Raw genomic sequence first — 24,364 nt, forward strand, 5'->3', positions numbered from 1 at the left:
CAAGCCAGGAATCACAGTTAACTATAGCAGCCTGTTAACATGTGCATTTGGGAAACTACGGTTAATGGCTTCCAAACAAGCCAGGATAATAAGTCATGATATGAAGTTGTCTTCATATCCTTGTTTGCTTGGAAGCCATTAACCACAGTTTCCATGCTTTGAATGTAACAGCCATTTAGTATTAAGTCTGGCTCCATGGCTTGTTTCTCCTCTTGCATGAAGAGAAGGTCAAGCAGCTGTGTACAGGGGCTCATAAGTCTTATTTAGCTGAATTATGATTTGTCCAAGCATTGACATATTTTGTTTCACGATACATGAAGCAGCTTTGGTGGATTCATCATTCTTACTCACTCTGTGCAAAAGCTTGTAACCTGTACACCGAATGTAGAATCAAAGAACTGTAGAGTTGAAGGATCCCCAAGGCATCGTCTAGTAGTCCAACCCCTTACACTTCGCCCTGGAAATGTGAAGCAGGTCTACTTAAGGGTTCATCCCCCACCCCCAAAGAAATATTTCTTCTCTAGCATTAATAAAATTGGGCTATGATAAGAGAAGCAATCTTTCATTCTTTTAGCAAAAATTATTCTCGTGTAACACACCCTTCTGCTCTTGATGTTTACTTGAGGTTCAGTGCCCAGAATGGCTGGGGCAACCCAGTCAGATGGGTGGGGTACAAATAATAAAATAATAATTATTTATTATTATTATTATTATGAGAAACATTCATTTCTTTCACCCCCCTTTTCTTTCAGACCCTGCTTTTTTCCCTGGACGCTGTGCTGAGATCTTTGCAAAAGGGCAGATTATTGGGAAGCTAGGAGTACTCCACCCTGACGTCGTCACCCAATTTGAGCTCACCATGCCCTGCTCTGCCCTAGAAATCACAATTGAGCCTTTCGTGTGAAATCCTAACAACAGCATGCTTCTTCAGTCCGCATAGTTCTGTTTCCTCCCCCCCCCCCCGCAAAAGTCCACATAGTTCTGTTTCCAAGATGGTCTGTTTCTACCATCGGGCACTGTCCCTAATTTTAATAAATTAGGCAATGAAATAGACAAGTCTTATTTTGCTCTTTGCTAAATGTTCCTTCAGTGCAATAATACTGCCTTCAGGGGTTTTTTTTTAGGGCTTTTCTTAACAGATTGAGCCATCAGTCAGATGTAAAAAATAAAAAAGTTCAATATATTACCATGAATATATATGGGCAAAGAACATGATCTGTTCTCGAGAATGTTCCAGAGGCTGAATCTCAAACTGTAACAGATTATAGCTGCATAACAGGAATCACATTCTTTTATTGCATGAAATAACATAATTGATTATAGCAAATGTTGAACAAATGTGAACAGAACTGAGGAATTAAGCTTTCTTTGTATAGGGTTGATATGAACTCTTCAGGGTTGAGAAATGTGCATTTCTTGTAAAGTACAGCAGTTTTAAAGCAAGATTTCTATAATAGATACTGTTATATGTTAACCTGTTTTATTGTAAAGAAGGGATCAAAATAAAACTTGAAGGTTCTGTATTTATATACACCTAAGTTCCCATGAGAAAGACTGGTGTGGTGAGCACTGCTTCTGTCATAGGGCTGAGATTGCTCAAACTGGACCTGTGTGCCAGAACACCATCTTATCACCCTCCTGACTTCTTATGTGCTGGCAGAGAAACTGCCACTGGAATATGAAATGAGAAAGCCCCAGTGCATTTTTGGAAGCTATCACATCTACCTAAAGGAACTCTTTGGGTTGCCATGTTGAAAAGGAGGAGACCAAACAGGAGGGGAGGAGAAATAGCATTGTATGTAAACAACGTGTATACTGTAGACCTCCAAGCCAGACTGATGACTTGGATGATGCCTTCCAACGGCAGATTACCAAACGTTCAAAAAGGAGAGAGAAGGCAGTAATGGGAGATTTCAACGACCCCAGTGTTTGTTGGAACTCAAACTCTGCCAAGAATGTAAGGGCCAGCAAATTCTGCAGTTGCCTCACTGACAAATTCCTTTCCCAGAAGGTAGAAGCAGCAACAAGGGGCTCATCTATCTTGGACCTGGTCCTCACCAACAGGAAGGAACTGCGACAAAATGGAAGTACAGTGGTGCCTAGCAAGACGAAAAGAATTCGTTCCGCGAGTCTTTTCGTCTTGCGATGTTTTTCGTCTTGCGAAGCACGGTCCGTCGCAACTGCGCCTCTTCAAGCGGCTTTTAAAAAAAAGCGCAAGACGTTTTCGTCTTGCGAAGCAAGCCCATAGGGAAATTCGTCTAGCGAAGCAACGCAAAAACGCAAAACCCTTTCGTCTAGCGAGTTTTTCGTCTTGCGAGGCATTCGTCTTGCGGGGCACCACTGTACTGAGAACCTTGGGAAGAAGTAATGTGAGCAATTAGTCAGTGTGTGACCAATTTAAAAAGAATGCTGCACATGGGTTTCTCAAAAACAAGTAATGCCAGACAAATCTCTCTTTTTGATATAGTTATAAACTTGGTGGATCAGGGGGTGCTGTGGATGTAGTGTATCTTGATTTCAGTAATTCTTTGACAAAGTTCCCTATGATACTTTTGCAAAGAAGCTGGTAAATGTGGGCTGGACAGTTACTTGGATTTGTAGCTGGTTGGCTGACGGAACCCGAAGAGTACCCCCTAATGTTTCCTTGTTCTGTCCTGGGTCTGTTGTTGTTCAACGCCTTTATAAATGACTTGGATGAAGGAATTGAGTGATACTCAACAAATTTGCAGATGACACCAAACTGGGAGGAGTAGCTAATGCTGCAGAAGACAGACTCAGGATTCAAGATGACCGTAACAGATTGGAGAACTGGCCCAAAGCTAACAAAATGAAATAGGAATAACCAGCTGCACAAATATAAGATGGGGGACATCTGGCTTGCCAGTAGGCAAGTAGTGGTCCTAGTAGACCACAAGCATGACATGAATCAACAGTGATGAAGCTGTAAAAAATGCTAATGCTATTCTAGGATGCATCAACAGAAGTTATGTGTCCAGATCAAGGGACGTCATAGTACTGTTGTATTCTGTCTTGGTTAGAACACACTTGAAGTACTGTGTCTAGTTATGGGCACCACAATTTAAGAAGGACATTGGCAAGCTGGAACTTGTGCAGAGGAGGGCAATAAAGATGATCAAGGGTCTGGAAACCAAGCCTTAGGAGGAATGGTTGAGGGAATTGGGTATGATAAGAGGAGACTGGGAGGAGATACAATAACCATCTTCAGATACCTGAAGGGTTGTCATATGGAGGATGGAGCAAGCTTGTTTTCTTCTGCTGTGGTGGGTAGAACCTGAACCAGTGGATTCAGGTTACAAGAAAGGAGATTCCAACTAAGCATCTTTCTGACAGTAAGAGTAATTTAACACTGGAATGGTCTCCCTCTGGCGGTGGTGGACTCTACTTCCTTGGAGGTTTTTAAGCAGAGGCTGGATGACCGTCTGTCATGGATGCTTTAGTTGGGATTCCTGCATTGCAGGCAGTTGGACTAGAAGACCCCCTTCCAACTCTACAGTTCTATTCTATGAACAAAAAATCTGCTGCATGAAAATAGTGGGTTGCCCTTCAATCTTCTGCCCACTTGGCATTTATGCCTGCCTGCTTCATAGAAGCCGCCTACTTTATATAATACACTTGCAATGTATGTGACAAAATAAGCTTTAATAAAAAATAGTTTCTGGAAACATTTTCAGTTTGAATAAAGTCAGAATTTTCAGAATACACTTTACAACTTACAGTAAAACAATAAAAAATAGAAATTGTGCAGGTTGTGGTTTATAAATCGCAGCATACATATGTGATCATAAAAGAATAAAATAGATGCATTTAAAAGAGCAGTTTTAGAGCTACAGCTAAATCTGAAGCCATTGCAAAGGTGGGGACACATAAATTTATTTGCCAATATATATCCCTGTCCAACCACACGGTTCTGTGCAAGCTTGCTGTTACACCGATAATTTGCTGAGATGTTGAGAATGCAGTAGCTGGCAGATGGGAGGGACCCTTATATTCTCTTACAACCCATATTCTTGCCTACCAGCTCAACAGATTCACCTCCAATTTAGATGAAGATTGAGGGGTTTAGCAAGTATACCATATATACCAGCACTACCTTGCAAGTGCGTCTACTTTAGCATGATGAAGAGAACCCCACTTATATTGAAAAATTCTGCTCCAGGGGAATTCTGTATTGTCATTAGACTCCCCGTGGGTTTCAGGTCTTTGCCTTCATACAACCCCCACATTTTACAGAACATGTTAACTAAAGAATGAGCATGGCGGGAAAGATGAGAGCCCTGTATTTCTTATAGGACAAGTTCAAATTGCAGGAATATACGTAGGAGTTATACCCTTAATGTAATACTGAAGCCTAAGGATATATGTACAGTCTTAATGGATCAGAAGGAAGCATCTTCTAGTTCCAAGATTCTGTTCTTACAGTGGCTAACCAGATGCCGTTATTGGAAACCCGTGGGCAAGACATGAACAGAATAGCCCTCTCCCATCCTAAGCCATTCCTAGTTTAGGTTATTGTTGTTGTTGTTGTTTATATTAAAGTTAGGTTAACATTTAGACATTAATTCTCAAATCTGCATGTCTAAGCAGCATTTCATTTAAAGGCTCTGATAAGTGCTATATTTGCTTCCCTACAGTGGGAATCTATGTAAAGCAGCAGGCAGATAGCAAGTTACCAACACCTGGAATGGCAGCGTCAAAGTCAGACCAATGCTAGTTTCATCCTGTCCTCAAGCTCCAAACAGGGCAACAGTTGTTTCACAGGTCTTGCTGGAGCCTTCATTGCCAATGGGAAATACCACTTTGCACAAGAGCAATTAGTGGAAACAAAGAGGACATGAAGATCTTATTAGTTAAAAAATAAATCTGCAATCACATTTGCACTTGCCATCAGTTACTTGGTCCTTGCAATTCATTTCTTGGTGGCCTACAAGTCACAGCAGCAGTGATTGTTTTCAACATTCTGGGCCAATGCCATAGCATACCATACCAGAGCACAGCTTCAGACATGACACAGCCTAATTTAATAACATGGATATGTTCAGAACACAACACAATTATACCCATACATGTGAATTTGTATGACTCGGAGTCTGTTTTGCAAGATATGACTCCAGTGTTCGTCATCCTGCTAGATGGGCAGCCAGATTCAGTGCCAACCCAGTTTCCCTGTTTACAGCATCTTATTTCTCCCTGAGAGTGCTTATCTTCCTCCCAATTCTCAGACTGTTAAGCTTGTAAGGATAATTACTTTGTAGTTTTGCTTTGTCTTCTAAAAGGGAGGCTATTCTCCAACTACCCTGATCTGGCTGCATCCCTTGAAGGGCTTGTTTTGAGGTTTGACAACCCTGAAGAACCTCTTCAAACCACTAGATCTAGGAAGAACAGATCTGTCTGTCATGGCTTCTAGTCGCACTAAATGTTTAGCTCAGACAGCCATAGTCGCTGAAGCAGCCACAGCGTGTTAAAAGATTGCAGCAAACAAAAATTATTGGAAACTCAGTTTAGATCTCCACTATTATCTATGTTGTAGAGCTATGCAGGAAGGCACAACACTTTGCTGCTCAAGTTTTTGCTTCTGTGTGCATTTTTATTGCACTCTATAATCAGGACTGCTTCTTAAAAAAAAGTATGCACCATTCAGTTTAAGCCCAATAATTTATGCAGCAATGGCACAAGCACTGTAGCACTCAGGCCGATGGTAGAATAGGTTATAAATTTATAGGGCACTTCAATTTCTATTTGCTGCATAGCTTCAATGTCATTAATAGAAACCTTGTACCAAGAACACAGTGATTTAAGAGCCAGGCTTTTGATGATCTGCCGTATAATCAGCAGTACAGCAATTCCCACCAAAAACTGTGCAAGAACCATCAAGAGCATTTCGCCAGTGACCGAAGGGATGCTGTGTGTCGCTTCTTCAGCCGAAACATTTGAAACGTAGTGGTTGTTTATCCAGAACCCTGTAATTGCTCCAGCTCCAGCTCCCAGAATAGTGGTTGTGTCTGCCCTAGTGGGGCTATAGTAATCCAGTTTGGGGTAGTTGTAGCATAAGATGAGGGGGACAACGATGCAGAACATGGGGCACCAGGGGCTGGTCAGCATCAGGTGATCAAGGAGGTCCCAAGTTGGATAAGCCAGAGCAGTTAATATGGCTGAGATCAGGCTGCCAACAATCACGTCCTAGAAAGACATAGAGGTGTTAGGCATACAGCGCATTCTCATTTCCTTCAAGCAGACCATCCTTCTCCCAAAGTAACTGTAAGAATGGGTACCTGATGAATTGCTAAAGATCACTGAGCTGTGATGCTTGAGCATATTATGTATATTGAACATGTAACTATGCTGAGCAGAAAACCTATGAACAACAGAGCCAAATTGTTTTGAAGTTAATGCATTTTGGAGCTTCGCAAGACCGCTGACAAATTAAATGGACCTTAAGGCTACCCAGGAAGCCTAAATACAGGCAAATTAAGCAAATTAATTTAAGTTAAATGTATAACTTCATAACCAAAAAAGTTTCAAATGCTCGTCTCCTCTTAGTGCCTTTTGCAAGCCAGTTAGGTGGGGCAGAGGAAGGTGGGGCCACCGTTTACTTACGGGCATATAAGGGAAAACATGCATGGTTGTTCAAGAATGAAGTACAGGGGCTAAAGATTAACTTTAATCAAATGAAATAATAAAATGCTGAAAATTCAGGAAGGGCTCTAAAGTCTCATAGCAACCCTTGACCTCTGAGGCTATGGCCCTGAAACTTGTGTCATCTTGCTTTATGTATTACCAGGTTAATGATTAACAGATGAATCACTTCCTTTAGAATGCATTTGGATAAGGACTTGAACAACTGCATGCCCATTGAAAAGTGTGCATATAGGTTCATCTACCTGGCAGCACAAAAAATAAATTACCTTTTTTAGTTCAAGTTGACAAACACCGGGGGGGAGGGGCGAGTGGGAGAGATTTCAACCCAGAAAACTTTTTTCCTTGCAGGTGATTTCCTTGCCTGGTAACATTCTGTGCATTCTGCACCAGTTCTTTGCTAAAATTTTCCTACCATTTCATGTATTTGCAGCAGCAACCATATTCCTATGCAGCAAAACTCAAAGGCTAAAACAAAAAGGAGGAGAACTTTTATCCCGAGTATTTATGTAGTACTTTCTCAGTTTGTTCCAGAGAATCCAGACTACATTCTTCCCAAGCCTCTATGAATTTCTCTGTTTCCTCCATAGTGCTCCCATTGTTGTTATAATTATTATTTTAAAGCTATTGAGTTTATGGTCATATTTGAAACTTCTGCTGCAGTACCAGCACAAAGGTGTTAGCTTTTTCTCCCTTGAAAAAGTGCATGCAGCTGAAGGAAGAAGAAAGCTGGAAGAATCAAAGTCTTTTGCATTTTCTATCTCAGCTATGGGTGCTTTTCAAGGCTCACATCATGTCTACCAGATCTGACTTTAACCCAGAGCCCTTGTAAAAGCAAAGTGTGTTTGCTGACACACTCTTCCTGCTGTGTGTGGGGCAGGGATAAGGGGGCAGAAGTGACCAGAGTGATGCTGACAGTGCTCACTCAAAAATATCTAAGTGTGCCCAAATACTGGCCCCTCTGGTACACACCGTACACATGGAGAACCCTATAGATATTTTCATTCTTTTTGCTGGCCAAAGGACAATGAAACCATCAATATAACCCCCAAATAAAAACTGGCGACAAATTCACTGAAGCAAATAGTTTCAGGAACACATCTAAAGCAAGTTTAAACAACAGGTTTCTGTTCATGCCAAGCCCTTCCCCGCCCATAATCTGTTAAATCTCTTAATTTCAAAGGAGGATTATGTTTCCTTCATCCACTTTTGCACAAGGAGGAAGCTCTATTAATGAAAAGATTAAGGAGAAAACCATCACAAAAGTAGATGAATGCAGTTCAAAGGATTTAAGTTATGCCTCTCCGTAGATCAGCACAGGCATCTTCAGGCAAAAACATATGTTAACACTGAAGTCTGGATTGCTGCTGAGCAGCCCGAAACCAGCTTTGTCAGGTCAGAGTGGAATTTATTAAGAGAAACAAGCAAGCAAGCAAGCAAGCAAGAAAGAAAGAAAGAAAGAAAGAAAGAAAGAAAGGACCATTTAGAGGACTTCAGCTACTGTCAATTACATGCGAGAAGAATAAAATGTTAAAATCATGTCAACACATCTGCAGTCCATGGTGAATGTAAAATGAAGAATATTATCGGTATGCAGGGTGCAGGGGAGCTAAACCCTAGAAATTTTGATTTTAATTATTTGGAGTATTGAAGGCAAGATTGCAGGCCAGTGGATAAATATAGGCTAAGGTTCCTTTCCAAGCCAGGGGCTCACCTGGGATAGAGGCATTAACATGACAAAAGGTGTTAATGGCCCTTCTTGGACCTGGGCAGGCAGAGGTTGCCAAGGTGATGGGGTATGTGTGAGCGGTAACAGGAAAAGAGTGATTTTTAGTTTAAAAAAAGGAGGAGAAGAGGAGAGGGGGTGGAAAGAGAAGACTGAGATCCATCTTGGGACGGCTGGCCGAAGGCTGACTGGTTGTGATGCCTTTGACTCCAAAGTTGCACTGCTGTGGGAAACAAGCCCTGCTTGAGATGGCTATGCTGTAAGAGCTTGACTCCCGCCATGCAGAATGAAGGTGTAAATAGCTGAATCATCATATTTCTTAAAGCTAAGACCGTCTCCACCACATCTTCAATTTTCCAAAGGAGCACAGACCCTGAGTGAGCACCTGGAACCCCCCTGAAATTTTGCTACGGCTTGGTAGAGAGTGTGTGTGTGGGGGTGACACCCAACTTTTGTAATAATATGCTACTTATTATTTAAACAAAATGTATATACCACTTGATGGTAAACAGAACCTCCAAGTGGTTCACCCTAGAGCTATGCACTAATGGCCTCTTGAAATTCTCCATATTTGGGTGCAGATGCAAATATATTGTGGGCACTGTTGAATTTCTTAGGGCAAGAGCAAAGCAAGGAATCTCTCCAACAGTTTCTCAGGGATGGAATTCACCATTAGCACAGACTTCCAATTTTGCTATTTTTTAGTTTTGTTTTTTCCACTGTAGGTGATAGTAGCAGCAACTGTGTTGATGGTCAGACCACCATTTTACATCCTCCATGATGCTGGAATCTACAACATTCCAGGGTGTTGTGAGAGAAGAATGGAAGTTATTCTAGGATCAGGACAAGATTCAAGAAATCTTCTACATTAGATATAGATAACTAAGTTTATTCAAATAGATTTAAATTGCAGAACATTTTTTTGCTGCTACATTATTATTATTAGTCTTTATTATGTTATATACTGCTAAATGCCACAGTAGGCCTCTAAGTGACTTACAAAAATATATATAAACCAATTATGCAACCATATTAAAATCTTTTAAGGCTACAATTCAACAGTTACTTACCTGGGACTAAGTCTCATGGAATGGACCTTACTTCTGAATAGGCATGCACAGGACTGCACTGTATTTCATGTTCTTGTGATAGCAAAAAAATCTCACAGAACTATAATTTAAATCTACTGAAAGGAGGGGACTCCCCTCCCCACCCAAATTAAAGTAGCTTTGTTCTTTCAAGAATGTCAACAAAGGCTTCTCTCTTCTTTACCACCAACCCCATCTGAATTTAGAAAAGTCTCTTCTTATCACTTATCAAGGGAAATATGCAGAGAATTTTTACTGTCTGACTTTAGGTCATTAGTTAAATCTAGACTGGAGACATCCTCCCTTTCAAATTATTGGTTTGATCTACTGAGGTCAAGACCTTTACCAATGTGCCTGATGAGGATGGTAAACAAGCAAATGTCATGTGTGAATCCAGGAGGCTCATGGTATAGAATCAGCTAGCGGCACTATGAAAAATGATACACACCTTTTCTCACTACAGTAGCTACATCAGGCCTAATTTTCAGTGAAAGAGGCTACATGCAGGAGTAGTCATATAACATACTATGAGTCAAGATTATGCATTCCAGCAAGCAAATCACCCAGCTTTGCAGCCCTTCCCAGTCACCAGAAATACTTGTAGCCCTGGGAGAAGGAGGAGCAGAAAGTCCAGCTCACCACTAAGCTAGCAAGCTACTGCACTTAATTCTACCAGTAAGGCTTTGCCCCAAGGGGTAACTACAGTAAAAACAAGAGATGCCTAAAGAATGGTGCTCAATGTATGCGTGCAGTGAGAGAGGCTGATGATGTTCAAGCATAGGATGTTATTTATAAACTAGGGGCTGTGCCTCTGCTTCACTTACCAACCCCATCTACCCCACCCGCTCCATTTAGAGGCCACCAAAGCCACCCCTCCCTTTATTTATACCTGCCTTCTTCTGTCTTCCTCATCCAATGGCCAACAGCTATCAGAAGTTTACCATCATGCTGTTATTCGCAGCAGCCACCTGTCAGCCACCAAGAGAACTGCAACATGACAACAGCCTTACTTGTTTATTATATGTTACATACATGAGCTTTGCATGGAAAAGATAGGTCGAAAAGAGAGAAAATGGATGCAGAATAGGTTGAGCTGCAAGTTTATGTGCTAATTTTAGAAGAGGGCATAACTACAATTTAGGCAGTTTTTGTGTGCCATTTGCTTTTAACGTGCACTGGTTTATGTTCATGCTTCAGGATATAAATCCCTTAAAAATGGGCAATAAACTAAGGAGAGACCTTACCAAAACTGTGTGCATTCCAGTGTAAATTCTGCTGAGGCATACCAGAGTTGAAAATAAGAAGGCTCCCAGCAGGCCTAGTTCAAGTGGGTACTGTAAACATAAAAGGGGAGTGAAAGAAACATTAATAGCAGTTGCATATATCACAAAGAATCAAATAAGGCACCATCAGACTTTTATCAATGGCCAGGCCATTCTAATTCAGAATCAACTGCATTCTGGAATAGCAGAAGTTTGATGTATTCAAGTAACATTTCCAAACAACCTGGACTAGCAGTGATGATTTGTAATGTTATCCTTAGAATAAATGCATCACCTACAATTGTTGGGAAAGGATAAAATTTCAACCTCCACAGGTGCTACTGAGCCCTAGGAATGGAAAATGCAAAAGCTGCACTCTATTTAGACCAACACTGGATGAAGAAGTCAACAGATTGTGAAGAGGACCTCGCCCCCGTATTTGGACCTGTGCTGTTAGACCTGTTCATAAATATATGGAATCAAGCAGTGGATGTAGCCACATTTGCAGATGGCAAAGTCAGTCAAGAATACAAAATTCAATTGTGAAGGGCTCCTAAATAAGGTCTCCTGTAACAGAATAGCAGACAGGAGCCAAATGGAACAGAATATTCTAACTTCACATCAGCACAAACAAACAAATTGGCTATAAATCCTTAGGAATGATCTGAGCGAAAAGCTCACGTCAGAAAGAGAGATTCAGATCACTGGAAAAGGCACATAACAGAAACTATTAGGTCATGGCTTGAAAACAAAGTGGTCATGATGCCATTATACAGATGAATGTGTAGAATGTGGGGTCTGGTTGCAGAGTAAAAGGGAAAGGCTTTTAGATCATGCTGGATTCAGCTAGAGCTGCCCCTGTGTGGCAAGATCAGTGGGGCAAGTTTGCCTGAGATGGTGTGGGAGGGAGAGAAAGGGAACACACCAAGCCTACACTTCTTAGATTTAAGCCAAAGTTTTTGGAGAGGCTACACTTTCTTGGGCTGGAAAGGGGTTAGTTTAACCTCCAGTTTGCTAGTAAAACTGAATTACAGTGGTACCTCGGGTTAAGAACTTAATTCATTCTGGAGGTCCATTCTGAACCTGAAACTGTTCTTAACCTGAAGCACCACTTTAGCTAATGGGGCCTCCCACTGCCGCCGTGCCACCAGAGCACAATTTCTGTTCTCATCCTGAAGCAAAGTTCTTAACCTGAGGTACTATTTCTGGGTTAGCAGAGTCTGTAACCTGAAGCGTCTGTAACCTGAAGCGTCTGTAACCTGAGGTACTACTGTACTGTGTCATGAAATGATGCATGTCTAAAGAGTGTGTCACCAACACGAAAAGTTTGGAAAGATCTGCCTTATCCAGCATACCACACTGCATGCCTACCTTGTACTTGTTCACAGTTGTAACCACAAATGTAAAAGAAATGGCGGTTGCTGCCATTGCATGTGTGGATGGCATTCCATACTCTGCAGTGGTCCTTTTTTCTAGCTTGACAACAGGTGGAGAACAAGGGCGGGGCCACTTGAGCAGGTCCTTTGAGACTTGGCCAATGTACATAACCACCTGGAGACAGCACACAGATAATAGAGATGTGCTTATTTCATTTCATTTATACCCTGCCTTTCACCCAAGTAGCACCCCCCCCTCAAGTCTCAGACACATTTTCAGTTACAGCAATTCACTCCTGTCATCTTGGCATGGTACTTTTGAGACCAGCATATAGGCATCTCTCCAGTTCAGCCAGATATATGCCAGCATAGCTCCTTGATCCCAGCTCAACTGGGGCTCAGCTAGCAAAGCTGACACTGAATTAAGTCCCCACAAAAGGAAGTTTCAGGGGAATGGTGGGGACAAGACACTGGGTGCGGGGAGAGACATGTGACTAAGTAACCCAGAGAAAGTTATACTGGCAAAAAAGTGGTGTATGTCAAAGTCTGTTTTAAGGGATTATTACCCCTCTGCTAGGGGAGCCCCTGCTCCTGTTTAGAGTTTGGAAAAGAGGTAAGTTACACCAGCAATATTGCATAATTTACCTCTGGCTTTCTGTAGTTTATATTGCTGTGAACGAAATAACAACAGGAAATATTACTGGAGTGTATAGAAAGAAGCAGGTTAAAAATGCTAAACTTCACAGCAGGGACCATCAAAACAAAAAGAGCAAATTTTATCTTTAAAAGGAAAAAAAAGGGGGCTCCACTTTTTATGAACTTAGTTTCTTGTGCAAATATATGCCTTGGGTAAAGATATGGCAAGCCATGAAGAGCTAGATTATTAAAGACCTGAAAAAATAACAATTTGTGCTAGCATATCTCACTGCAAGAGGAAAATTCTTCTCCCACATGCTTTAAAAGCCTGTTTCGAATAGGAGTTGTGTTCTCTGTATTTCCTTGTGCACCCTGGCAATGGGAAAACCAACTTCCTTGATCCATGAGTGTTTCAGTAAACTTTGGGACACAGACTAATGCAATATATATATATGTTTTACACCACCTGCTTTTCAGAGTTGATCACTTTGTCATTCAGTTTCCTCCCCAACTAAACAAATCCCCCAAAACCATATTTCTTATCCCCAATAAAACAAATCAAGGAGATTGGAGCAAAACGCTTTAATTTTCACCCATGTGCCAACAATTTGCAAATTGCTAAAGAACTGCTAAAACTTAGATACATGCCTGTTAAGGCATTGGAAGGGTGTGTGCTGCTGCAAAACTCTAAAGCCTACATATTTCTACACCAGTCTTAATTTAGTACAAATAAAGACTGCTTTGCATCTTCTAGCTAAGTCAATGCAGTCAAATAAGATCAGCAATGTAACTGGAAAACTGCATGGCAATTCATTCCATTTAGGTTACTTGCTCAGAACTTCAGTTTCTCATGAACAAAACCTGCTAAAACCATTCCTGTCATGTGAAGAATGAGGCAATATATAACGTCCAAGTTAACACTGGAAGAAGCTGATGAAAGCTGATGAAGCAGCTTCCCTATGAGGAAAGCTTGCAGTATTTGGGACTTTTCAGTTTAGAGACAAGGTGAGTGGTGACACAATAGGAGTTGATAAAATTATGCCTGGCATAGAGGTTCTCAGTGGTTTGCTATCCATGGGATTTGTGTTTTCTATCTCCCTGCTTCTTCCCTACCAAGCACCATATGAAATCTCTCTCTCCCTGGGACTCCCTATACATTCTCAGATATCCCCCTCCAGAATAAGTTTCATATCATTTTCCTGCTTTTATTTCCAAGACTCCTCCTGGCCTCCTTTTGTGTTTAATTCACAATCCTCCTTGCTGAGCTAAAACCCCAAATATATTATACTGCCTTTAAGCAGCTCCTTTTAAGTTGATTAAATCTTGATTAAATATGTCTGTGAAGGTCTTAAATAATAGAGACGTGGTGCTAAAGTGTCAATATTTGGCTGTCATGTACAAGGAACATTCCCAGAATGCTCTCACACATGCAGCAGTGAAGGTCACAGAACTATTGAAGAACACCCCATCCCCATCCCAAAATCAAGACTGAAGGCCCATGAACTGCAGCTTTTGCCTTCAATTCCTGCATGAATCACTCATTTCTGAAGTGTTACAATTCCTTTGATGACCATGAGACACATTTAGTAACGGACAGTGCCTGTAGTGACTTTTTCAACTGGGTCACGAGGTCAAGATCATAGCAAAAGGCTAACTAGGTCTTTTCTCATCAGGTCACATCAGCATCTTTGGGGAGGATTTTAGCTTTTTGTGTGAATGCTCTTCTGTCATCATTTCGTCCTCACTTTTACAAATGAGTTTTGCTGAACAAGAAGCGACTGTTCTGGTTCAGAACCACAACTGCAGAATGGTTGAAGACAAGACACTGGGATTCAAAACACTTAAAAAGTGATCAGTACTCTGGCTCACTACTGCTGTCACGTACAACGTAGCCAGCGATGATATCAAAGCGAATCACTTCTTGTATTTTGTTGGATGGCTGAGAATTCAAAAGCTGATGTCACAAGTTTAGTTAGCGGCAACATCTTTTAGCTGCCATTGGCTTTGTTGTTGTCGTTTAGTCATGTCCAACTCTTCATGAACTCATGGACCAGAGCACGCCAGGCACTCCTGTCTTGCACTGCCTCCTGGTCACACTCATGTTGGTAGCTTCAAGAACACTGTCCAACCATCTCGTCCTCTGTCGTCCCCTTCTTCTTGTGCCCTCCATCTTTCCCAACATCAGGGTCTTTTCCAGGGAGTCCTCTCTTCTCATGAGGTGGCCAAAGTATTGGAGCCTCAGCTTCACGATCTGTCCTTCCAGTGAGCACTCAGGGCTGATTTCCTTCAGAATGGAGAGGTTTGATCTTCTTGCAGTCCATGGGACTCTCAAGAGTCTCCTCCAGCACCATAATTCAAAAGCATCAATTCTTCAGTGATCAGCCTTCTTTATGGTCCAGCTCTCACTTCCATACATCACTACTGGGAAAACCATTGGCTTTAGTCTTTGCTCTTTTTAAGGCCACTAATTTGTAGGATAGCTTTAAGATGCACTTACATCACACAAATGGGCTGCCCAGGTGATGTTGAACATGGCATGACAGGGCCATTTCAATGGTAGTTACCTGTTTGTGGAATGCCCTCCCTGATAAGGTCGGTCTGTCTTCCTGATTACTGATTTTCAGGAAGTGGGGGGGAGATTAAAAAGCTGTTCTGTTTACTTAGGCATTTGATGATTCCTTCCATTGATGAATGGAAGGAAACTATGGGCAAGTGACTCTGGCTCATGACAAAGTAGACCTGAAATGCCACTCTTGAGGGCAAACCCCCCCCCCCCGGTGTGTGAGAGAAGCAGAATTACTAATAAGGCTTTAGTCAAGATAAGATAATAACCGTTTAATATCACAATTATTTCTATGTTTGCTGCTCTGGGCTTCGACGGGAGGAACTGTGGGATATAAATTGAATGAATAGTAATATAGTGGTACCTCGGGTTAAGTACTTAATTCATTCTGGAGGTCCGTCCTTAACCTGAAACTGTTCTTAACCTGAAGCACCACTTTCGCTAATGGGGCCTCCTGCTGCCACCACGCCGCCAGAGAACAATTTCTGTTCTCATCCTGAAGCAAAGTTCTTAACCCACGGTACTATTTCTGGGTTAGCGGAGTCTGTAACCTGAAACATATGTAACCTGAAGCAGATGTAACCCGAGGTACCATTGTAATTGAAAGCATGAGCAATGAATGGTTTGTGGAACCACAACCTGCTATGGATGCACTTACTGTGTGTCCTGAAAGAGTGTGAAACTTCCATACAAGGAAATTCCTGGGCAGGAATTGTATGCCAGTTTGCACATGAAGGCCCATCCCTGGGGATGGTCGTGCAAAATTAGATGCTGGTGCCAGACAGGTTTGTTTTTAACTTTTTAATCCAACTGTTGCTCATTAAGTCACTCTACAAGTCAAAACCTGAAAACCATATTAGCAGGACTGGGGAATCCTTTTCTGGCTAGTGGGACCTGATTTCCTTGGGGGCAAGCTTCTGCAGACCACATGCCAGTGGTGGGGATGGTGCCAGAGGCAAAAGAGGGCAGAGCAACAAAATGTGATTTTGCCTTTGGACTATAGGCAGGCTGGCTTCTTCACACACACAAACAAAACGTGTACTCAGGCAATCATTATGTGAGTTCGAGGATGCATCCCAGCCAACGAAAAACTCACAAGGGGAGTGGAAAGTAGGGCTAGTGAGGGGAAAGTGTGTGGCCTGGGGAGAATCTTATGAGTCAGGTAAAGAGGCCTGGAGAGTCACCCCCAGGTCTGAGGTTTCCTACCCCGTGTCCTCTCACTATAGAATGTTTTCTTGGGACAGAATTGTCCATGATCCCATGATGGAGGTGATAGTGATTTTGCAAATATGAAGAGTCTTATGTTCTTTCTCAAAGCAATTTTTATTTACAGCTAGTGTTCCAAGTCTCTCTCTTCTTCTTTTTAAAGACTTTCTGTCAAAGGTTTTTTTTTAAAGGATGTCCGGCAGCTAGACTGGTGCCTGGGAGTGGCCGCCGAGACCATATAACACTGGTCCTAAGAGACCTGCATTGGCTGCCAGTACATTTCCGAACACAATTCAAAGTATTGGTGCTGACCTTTAAGGCCCTAAATGGCCTTGGCCCTGTATACCTGAAGGAGCGTCTCCACACCCATTGTTCAACCCAGACACTGAGGTCCAGCGCCAAGGGCCTTCTCCCTCACTGTGAGAAGTGATGTGAGAAGTGATGTTACAGGGAACCGAGCAGAGGGCCTTCTCGGTAGTGGCTCCCGCCCTGCAGAACGCCCTCCCAGCAAATGTCAAGGAAATAAGCAACTATCTGACTTTTAAAAGACATCTGAAGGCAGCCCTGTTTAGGGAAGTTTTTAATGTTTAATGTTGTATTGTGTTTTTAACATTCGGTTGGGAGCTGCCCAGAGTGGCTGGGGAAACCTAATCAGATGGGTAGGGCATGTATGTATGTATAAATAAATTTTATTATTATTATTATTATTATTATTATTATTATTATTATTATTATTATTATTTCATTACAGATCTTGACCCATGCAGACCAACTACAGGGGGAATTTTTAAAGAGCAACTAGAATACAAACAGTATGCTTTTCATGCTTCTTTTTTGCACTGGAAGAGAATGAATTTAGAGCTCTTGGTCCCATTACCGCAGCAGCAAAATGGAAACATAATGGATAGTGCAAGATAGCAGGGCTGACAGTTTCAAAGCAATGCATGGGGATTAAAAATGTGTGACTCACAAAAACTGAGGGGGAAAAGCATGACTAATTTTCTGCACAACATTTAGAAAACTGAAGTAAAGCACAGAAACACCTCACAATGCTTTGCTTCCTCTTAGAGCTCAGTTTTAACTCCTTCATTTCCAAGGAACGCTGCAGCCCAAGATCTAAAAACAGGAAGTGTTGTATGTATGGAAGAGACTGGAAGGAGGGGGAAGGTACAGTGGTGTGGTCAAAGTATAGGTCTAGGAAACAGAAGGAGAAAGAGGCGCTACAGTAAACAAAGGGGGGGAAATATGGGAATACAAAAGGCAACATATTTCTCTCCTCTTTCAGCAGAAATACAGAGGAAAGCTCCTGAACTTCTGAAATATATATGAAGACAGCCTAAATGTGATTGGACCATTTTGATAGCCCAAGATTAGAAACAAATCTGGTATATAGTCCATAATTTAGAGTACCAGTAAAGGAGTAAAAGAGCATGTCAAGTTAGACATGTGGCAGAACTTCCCTGTTCACTTATTTTAATTATTTTGGGTTTGGAGTGAGAGGGATTTCTTGCTCCCTCCCCCTCACTTTTGTATTACTTTAGATATAAACGCTGCTTGCACCTTTGGTTTCATGTTCTCTCACAACTCCTATATACTTAAATTTCTAATCCATACAAGGAATTACTTGGTCTCAGATTTCAAATCCAAGCAGTGGAAGCACACACCCGACCTCCTTCCTTGCCTACCCAATACCGAATTATAGGCTCTTAACCAATTAGTCGGCGTTCAAATGCAACCTTCAACACAAAGGCTTTTTCCACTTGGAAGTGGGCCTAATTTGAGAGAGAGAAACATTTACTGTAACAGAAGACAGCTGCATTTAGATGTTTATGTGCTCTCCAAGATGGCTAATTAGAGTGCTGCTGAATCACCAGGATTCGTTTAACGAAGTCTCGAAAATAAATTTAAAATACTCCAAGATGCACCCCTTTTTCCAGATGTTGCTTCATTCTTGTGTAAATGTTTGGGTGGGTGGATAGGTAGAGCAGATCTTCTGCTTTTCCTATTGCTGTAAGAATGGCCTGTTCTCCTGATTGCATTGCCATTAATTATATCATATCATGTTGCAGGAGTTCTTATTCCATTGTGTTTATGACCGTCTATTAAGCTGCCTTGATTCTACCAACGATGGCAGAAAAGTGGCACATCAACTTGAAAGATGCCTTTCCTCCTCATGGCCTTCTCCCGATAGATTTTCCAGCACTTTTCAACCACCACATATTCACTGCCTTGTTCGCGCCACAGACAGCACAATTCTTGTGGTCCCACATACTATTCTTTTAGTGGCACTGTTCCCTTCCCAATTCTTTGCCTCTATCTCAAGGACCATATTTCCCCTTGGTCAAACCTCTGGGAAACTGCATGCCACAAGTAGCTGTGGCCACACCACACTCCTGCACATGTGTACACACAGGAGCATAAGTAGATCAGTCAAGGAGAGCCAGTTACCAACTCTTATTTTCTCAAATGACCTACCTGGTGGCCCAGAAAGGTGCAATTTGCATCTTTATCCAAGCTCAGAAAAGTTCAAACCTTTTGCCCCACCACAACCTTGTGTCTTTATTATTTTTGTTTTGTTTTTCACCACCACCACCAAAACTGGTGGGATCTTGGGGTGCTGGAAAATTTTGCTTGAGGGTTTAATCGGGTTCCTGGGCCAGGTGTTAGCTGCCCGTGCTCTGTCCAATAACATTTTGGACCTTCATCCCTTCTCCAGCAGACACGTTGCACTGGGATCATTTCTCCAGAAATGCTGTCCCCTTCTCTGCATTAACTGTCTGGGCTTTGAGGCAGGGTGCATTTGTTGACTAGCAATTGGAGGCTGTGGGAATTCCTCTTGTGACTGCATGCAATTACACTGACCGCATGATGTCAGGTTTCCTCTAAAACCCCCAAGAAGTGACACACACCAGAGGCAAATGGAATTAAATATTCCAAGTACGATACAAAATTGGAACACACAGTTGTAATTAGGGGACCTAATGCACAGGATTATTTGAGAACCCACAGTTATTAGCAAGCTGCTGGTTCTTTTCTTCCTTGGGGAAGCAATGTATTGATGCTCTCAAGTTTGTGAAATGCTTTTCTATTAGAAAGCTCTTTTGAAATTTTGAGAGACTTTTTCTGGAAACCTATCATCTGACCTCATGATTATGAGAGTTATTTAAAAAACCACAGAGCATGCCCACCTGAAGAGCTTAATGCCATTTACCAGCACAGATCAATGGGAAGGATCACTAATGCAGTGGTTTTTGTATTTGTACAGATAGATAATTTTCAGTTGTAATTTTACTCTCAATAGGGATTTTGTAGAAATGAATTTAGTGGCCAGCAACCAATCAGCTTGGTGGATTCCGTGGTCCTCGAGTTCTAATTCTTATTTTGAAGGAGTCCTATGAACAAGGTTTTCAATATGGAGACACACACACAGAGAGAGAGAGAGAGAGAGAGAGAGAGAGAGAGAGAGAGAGAGAGACTTTTCAACAATCCTGCATGCTAGAGTCTTTTATTTTATAAACATTTGTTCTAATTCTGTATCCTGCTTTTAAAAAAGAATACTTAGTTGCATTGCTGCCTCTGGCTTTTTAGTACTTTTAAAAAAATATTTTTTATTAAACAAATTTAACAAATCAAATTATGAATCAAATGTAACTAATTACATTTTCCCCCTCCCTCTCCCAGCCTCCAAAGACTTCCCTCAGCTCCTCTCTCTGTTTCGTTTATGCATATTATTCTCTGCATGTTGTAAAATAGTACTTTTGAGACAAGCCTCATTTTAAAATTTGTGTCAAAATTACTCTTGACACAGTTGCAATGGTTGTATTTTACATCAAAAAGCAGGACACACACTTCTAAAATCTAATGATTGAATACAATGAGGCACATTCATTGTTGATGAAATGTTTGAGGGGTCTGAACAGATGCTCTGAACAGCAAAAATGAGATCAATCATGAAAATGCTGGAAAAAACCTCAGTGCACACTTTGTAGAGACACTCTTGGTTTTCTGGAGTGGGGTGGGGTGGAATAAATCGTCCAACCACTAATATTTCTCCACCAGTTACTGCCAGGCATCTTGTTTTTCTGCAATCTATCAGTTTACATGAAACACTCCCCTGCCAAAGTCCACACTGCTCAGCCCTTCAACATAGATACACATATATATGCTGCTTGAGTCCCTGAGCTGGCAGCACATGCTGGTGTGCATTTGTAAATCTATAAAGCAGGGAGGTGTGTGGAATTTTTGCCAGCCTCAGGGCCACATTCCCTCCTGAGGAATTTTTCATACACAAAGGTCAGTGTGGTTTCTAGACCACCACCCAAAAACTTCTGAGTCCAGTCAGGTAAAAGCACTCACAGTGTGTGCAAAACTGGGCATGTTGTGGAGAAGGGTGAAACCTGGGCAGAACTCCGAAAGCCAAGGACAGAGATCTGGAGGTTTATTCCTGCTATGGAGCAATTCCTGTCCCCGCAGGTTCTGAACAATATGGTGAACCATGATTGTCAAATAGCTTAACAATCTGCTTACAATAGCACTGAGATTAAGCAGGTGGAAAATTCTTCTCCCACATGCTTTAAAAGCCTGTTTCGAATAGGAGTTGTGTTCTCTGCATTTCCTTGTGCACCCTGGCAATGGGAAAAACAACTTCCTTGATCCATGAGTGTTCCAGTAAACTTTGGGACACAGACTAATGCAATACATATATATGTTTTACACCACCTGCTTTTCAGAGTTGATCATTTTGTCATTCAGTTTCCTCCCCAACTACAGATTCTTCAAAACCAGATTTCTTATCTCCAATAAAACAAATCAAGGAGATTGGAGCAAAGCCCTCTTATTTTCACCAATGTGGCAACAATTTCCAAATTGCTAAGGAACTGCTAAAACTTAGATACATGCCTGTTAAGGCATTGGAGGGGTGTGTGCTGCTGCAAAACTCCAAAGCCTACATATTTCCACACCAGTCTTAATTTAGTACAAATAAAGACTGCTTTTAGGACGCAGGTGGCGCTGTGGTCTAAACTACAGAGCCTAGGGCTTGCCAATCAGAAGGTCGGCGGTTCGAATCCCTGTGACGGGGTGAGCTCCCATTGTTCGGTCCCAGCTCCTGCCCACCTAGCAGTTCAAAAGCACACCAAAGTGCAAGTAGATAAATAGGTACTGCTCCAGCGGGAAGGTAAACGGTGTTTCCGTGCGCTGCTCTGGTTTGCCAGAAGCAGCTTAGTCATGCTGGCCACATGACCCAGAAGGTGTCTGTGGACAAACACCGGCTCCCTCGGCCTATAGAGTGAGATGAGCTCCGCAACCCCAGAGTCGTCCGCAACTGGACCTAATGGTCAGGGGTACCTTTACCTTTATCTTTAAAGACTGCTTTGCATCTTCTAGCCAAGTCAATGCAGTCAAATAAGATCAACAATTTAACTGGAAAACTGCATGGCAGTTCATTCCATTTAGGTTACTTGCTCAGAACTTCAGTTTCTCATGAACAAAACCTGCTAAAACCATTCCTGTCATGTGAAGAATGAGGCAATATATAATGTCCAAGTTAACATTGGAAGAAGCTGATGAAAGCTGATGAAGCAACTTCCCTATGAGGAAAGCTTGCAGCAATTGGGAGTTCTCAGTTTAGAGACAAGGTGAGTGGTGACACAATAGGAGTTGATAAAATTATGCCTGGCATAGAGGAAATTCACAGAGAAATGTCCCCCTCCCCCATAACACTGGAACTTGTGAGTATTCAGTGAAGCTGAATGTTGGGAGATTTAAGACAAACAATGGAACTCACTCCCACAGGAAGGAAGCCGCAATGGCCACCAGCTTGGAGAGCTTTAAAGTGGGAGTAAACAAATTCATGGAGGAGAAGGCTTATTAGAATTCCTGCTCCATGATTGCAGTCATGGGATTGTTGTCTATCACATGACAGTATATGTTTTGACTCCACAGAGTGGGAAGTGACGGAGACAGGATGTTTGTGTTACTGTGTTCCATGAAGTGAGACTATTGTCCTTTTCTCTTTGCTGTCTGATGTTAGAGAGAGAGAGGGAGCCATGTTGCAGTGCTCCTTGTGTGTTTATATGTAAATAAAGTAGATTAGCCAAAATGCTGAGGTCTGTCACGCAAGCTGCGAAGACTTTGTGGATCCTCAAGTGTGCCGGTGTCTGTTGGCATCGGTTACTGTGATGTTCGGGCTGAAGAAAGCTTTTGAGGCTCCCGAATGATTGACCAGGAGGGAGAGAACATGCCAGTCGGGCATGTGTCTCTGCCAGGGTCCTACTCGAGTGTAGGCTGAACTCCTGACAAGGCTATTAATGACTCTTAGCAATGGGAGGCAGTAATCCTTCTGAATTCCTTTTTGCTAGAAACCGCAGGAGATCAGTGGGATCTTGTGCTCGCATCCCGCTTGCATGCTTCCCACAGGCATCTGGTTGGCTACCGCGAGTTCAGGATCCTGACTAGTTGGGCTGTTGGCAAGATCTATCAGGCTCTTCTCATTTCCTTATGAAATTGAGGTTTTCAAGACATTCCTGAAGCAGAGGATGTCAGGGCTGGTGTGAGAAAGCAGGTACATACCACAATACTTTTTAGGTTTGTCTCCCCAAGTGGGAGACGTCATAGTTTTTGCTCTGGAATGTCGAATGGCATTATCTGAGGAACATGTAGGAGTGCAGCAGCAACATCTCCTAATACCAGGCAGCGTAGAACGTTGTTAAACACAAGTTACCTATATATTCACTTTTTGTGTGTGTTAATTCTAGCAGAAATATAGTTTTCAGACAGAAGTGGCTACTGCATCATTCCCAATACTTAAACGCTGTGATATACTGACAAGCCTAAAAATGCCCCCTCCCTCCCCCCAAAAAATTAGAAACCTAGAAAGCTGCCATAAACCAAGTCAGACTATCAATGCTCCTAGCTCAGTATTGTCCACACAGCTTGGCAGCAGATCTCCAGGGTTTCACGCTGGGTTCTCTCCCAGTGCTATGTGGAGATGCAGGGAATTGAACCTGGAACGTTCTGAATGCAAAGCAGATTCTCCACCACTGAGTCACAACTCCACATACTTTTTTAACTTAGCAAATTAAGCAACTGGCTTGCCTGTGTGTTAACCAAAGAATGGCCATTTGAATGCACCAAGCCTTGGGAGAAACTATTGAATGTACCTATATATTATCTCCAGCATGCAGGGAATGAAAACGATGTCTATTTCTAGCAGGGAGACACTCTCCTTTGGACCCAGAGATATTGCCTAAAGTAATGTATCTTACTCAAAAAAAAAAATGGAACGTATTGGTCTCTCCCCCTCATCTTTTCTGTTTGAGATTTTTCAAAAAACATCTGAACTACAAGGGAGAGGGAGAACAGAGGGTGAAACACACTCCATGCATCAGTTTGGTCTTTCTTAGTAACACCCAGCAGGCTCCAGCAGAGGTCACTACTACACACAGCTGCAAAAAGTTTTAAGTTTATGTCAAGAATTATATTATTAAGCAGCTTCAAAATACGGGCATGAATATGGATTTTGGAGAATGAATATAGAGCGGGGGACAAAGCTCACTGTCTGCTTTCAGTCGGTTAGCCCAAACTACAGTGGTACCTCGCAAGACGAATGCCTCGCAAGACGAAAGAGTTTTTCGTTTTTTGAGTTGCTTCACAAGACAAATTTCCCTATGGGCTTGCTTTGCAAGGCGAAAACGTCTTGCAAGTTTGTTTCCTTTTTCTTAAAACCGTTAATACCCAGGGAAACCGTGCTTCGCAAGACGAAAAATTCGCAAGACGAAAAAACTCGCAGAACGAATTAATTTCGTCTTGCGAGGCACCCCTGTATTCTGTGTCCAGTTCTGATAACAACAATG

The 24,364-nt window shown here is 42.0% G+C and overlaps 2 protein-coding genes across 2 annotated transcripts in view; one reads left to right on the forward strand and one right to left on the reverse strand.

Annotated features, from left to right (window-relative positions):
• Positions 1-1,527, forward strand: part of FARSB (phenylalanyl-tRNA synthetase subunit beta) — a 31,733-nt gene extending 30,206 nt beyond the window's left edge. The window contains exon 17 of the mRNA XM_082221817.1: positions 753-1,527. Coding sequence (XP_082077943.1) covers positions 753-904 — 152 coding nt within the window. The 3' untranslated portion in view covers positions 905-1,527. The remainder of the gene's footprint in view (positions 1-752) is intronic.
• A 2,112-nt stretch (positions 1,528-3,639) lies between these two features.
• The window catches only part of SGPP2 (sphingosine-1-phosphate phosphatase 2), a 31,953-nt gene continuing 11,228 nt past the window's right edge, over positions 3,640-24,364 (reverse strand). The window contains exons 3-5 of the mRNA XM_082221890.1: positions 12,102-12,281; positions 10,713-10,802; positions 3,640-6,198 (exon numbers count right to left, since the gene is read on the reverse strand). Coding sequence (XP_082078016.1) covers positions 5,656-6,198; positions 10,713-10,802; positions 12,102-12,281 — 813 coding nt within the window. The 3' untranslated portion in view covers positions 3,640-5,655. The remainder of the gene's footprint in view (positions 6,199-10,712; positions 10,803-12,101; positions 12,282-24,364) is intronic.

The sequence above is a fragment of the Podarcis vaucheri genome (assembly GCF_965113315.1).
Source record: "Podarcis vaucheri genome assembly, chromosome: 5".
In the NCBI taxonomy this organism is placed as follows: Eukaryota; Metazoa; Chordata; class Lepidosauria; order Squamata; family Lacertidae; genus Podarcis; species Podarcis vaucheri.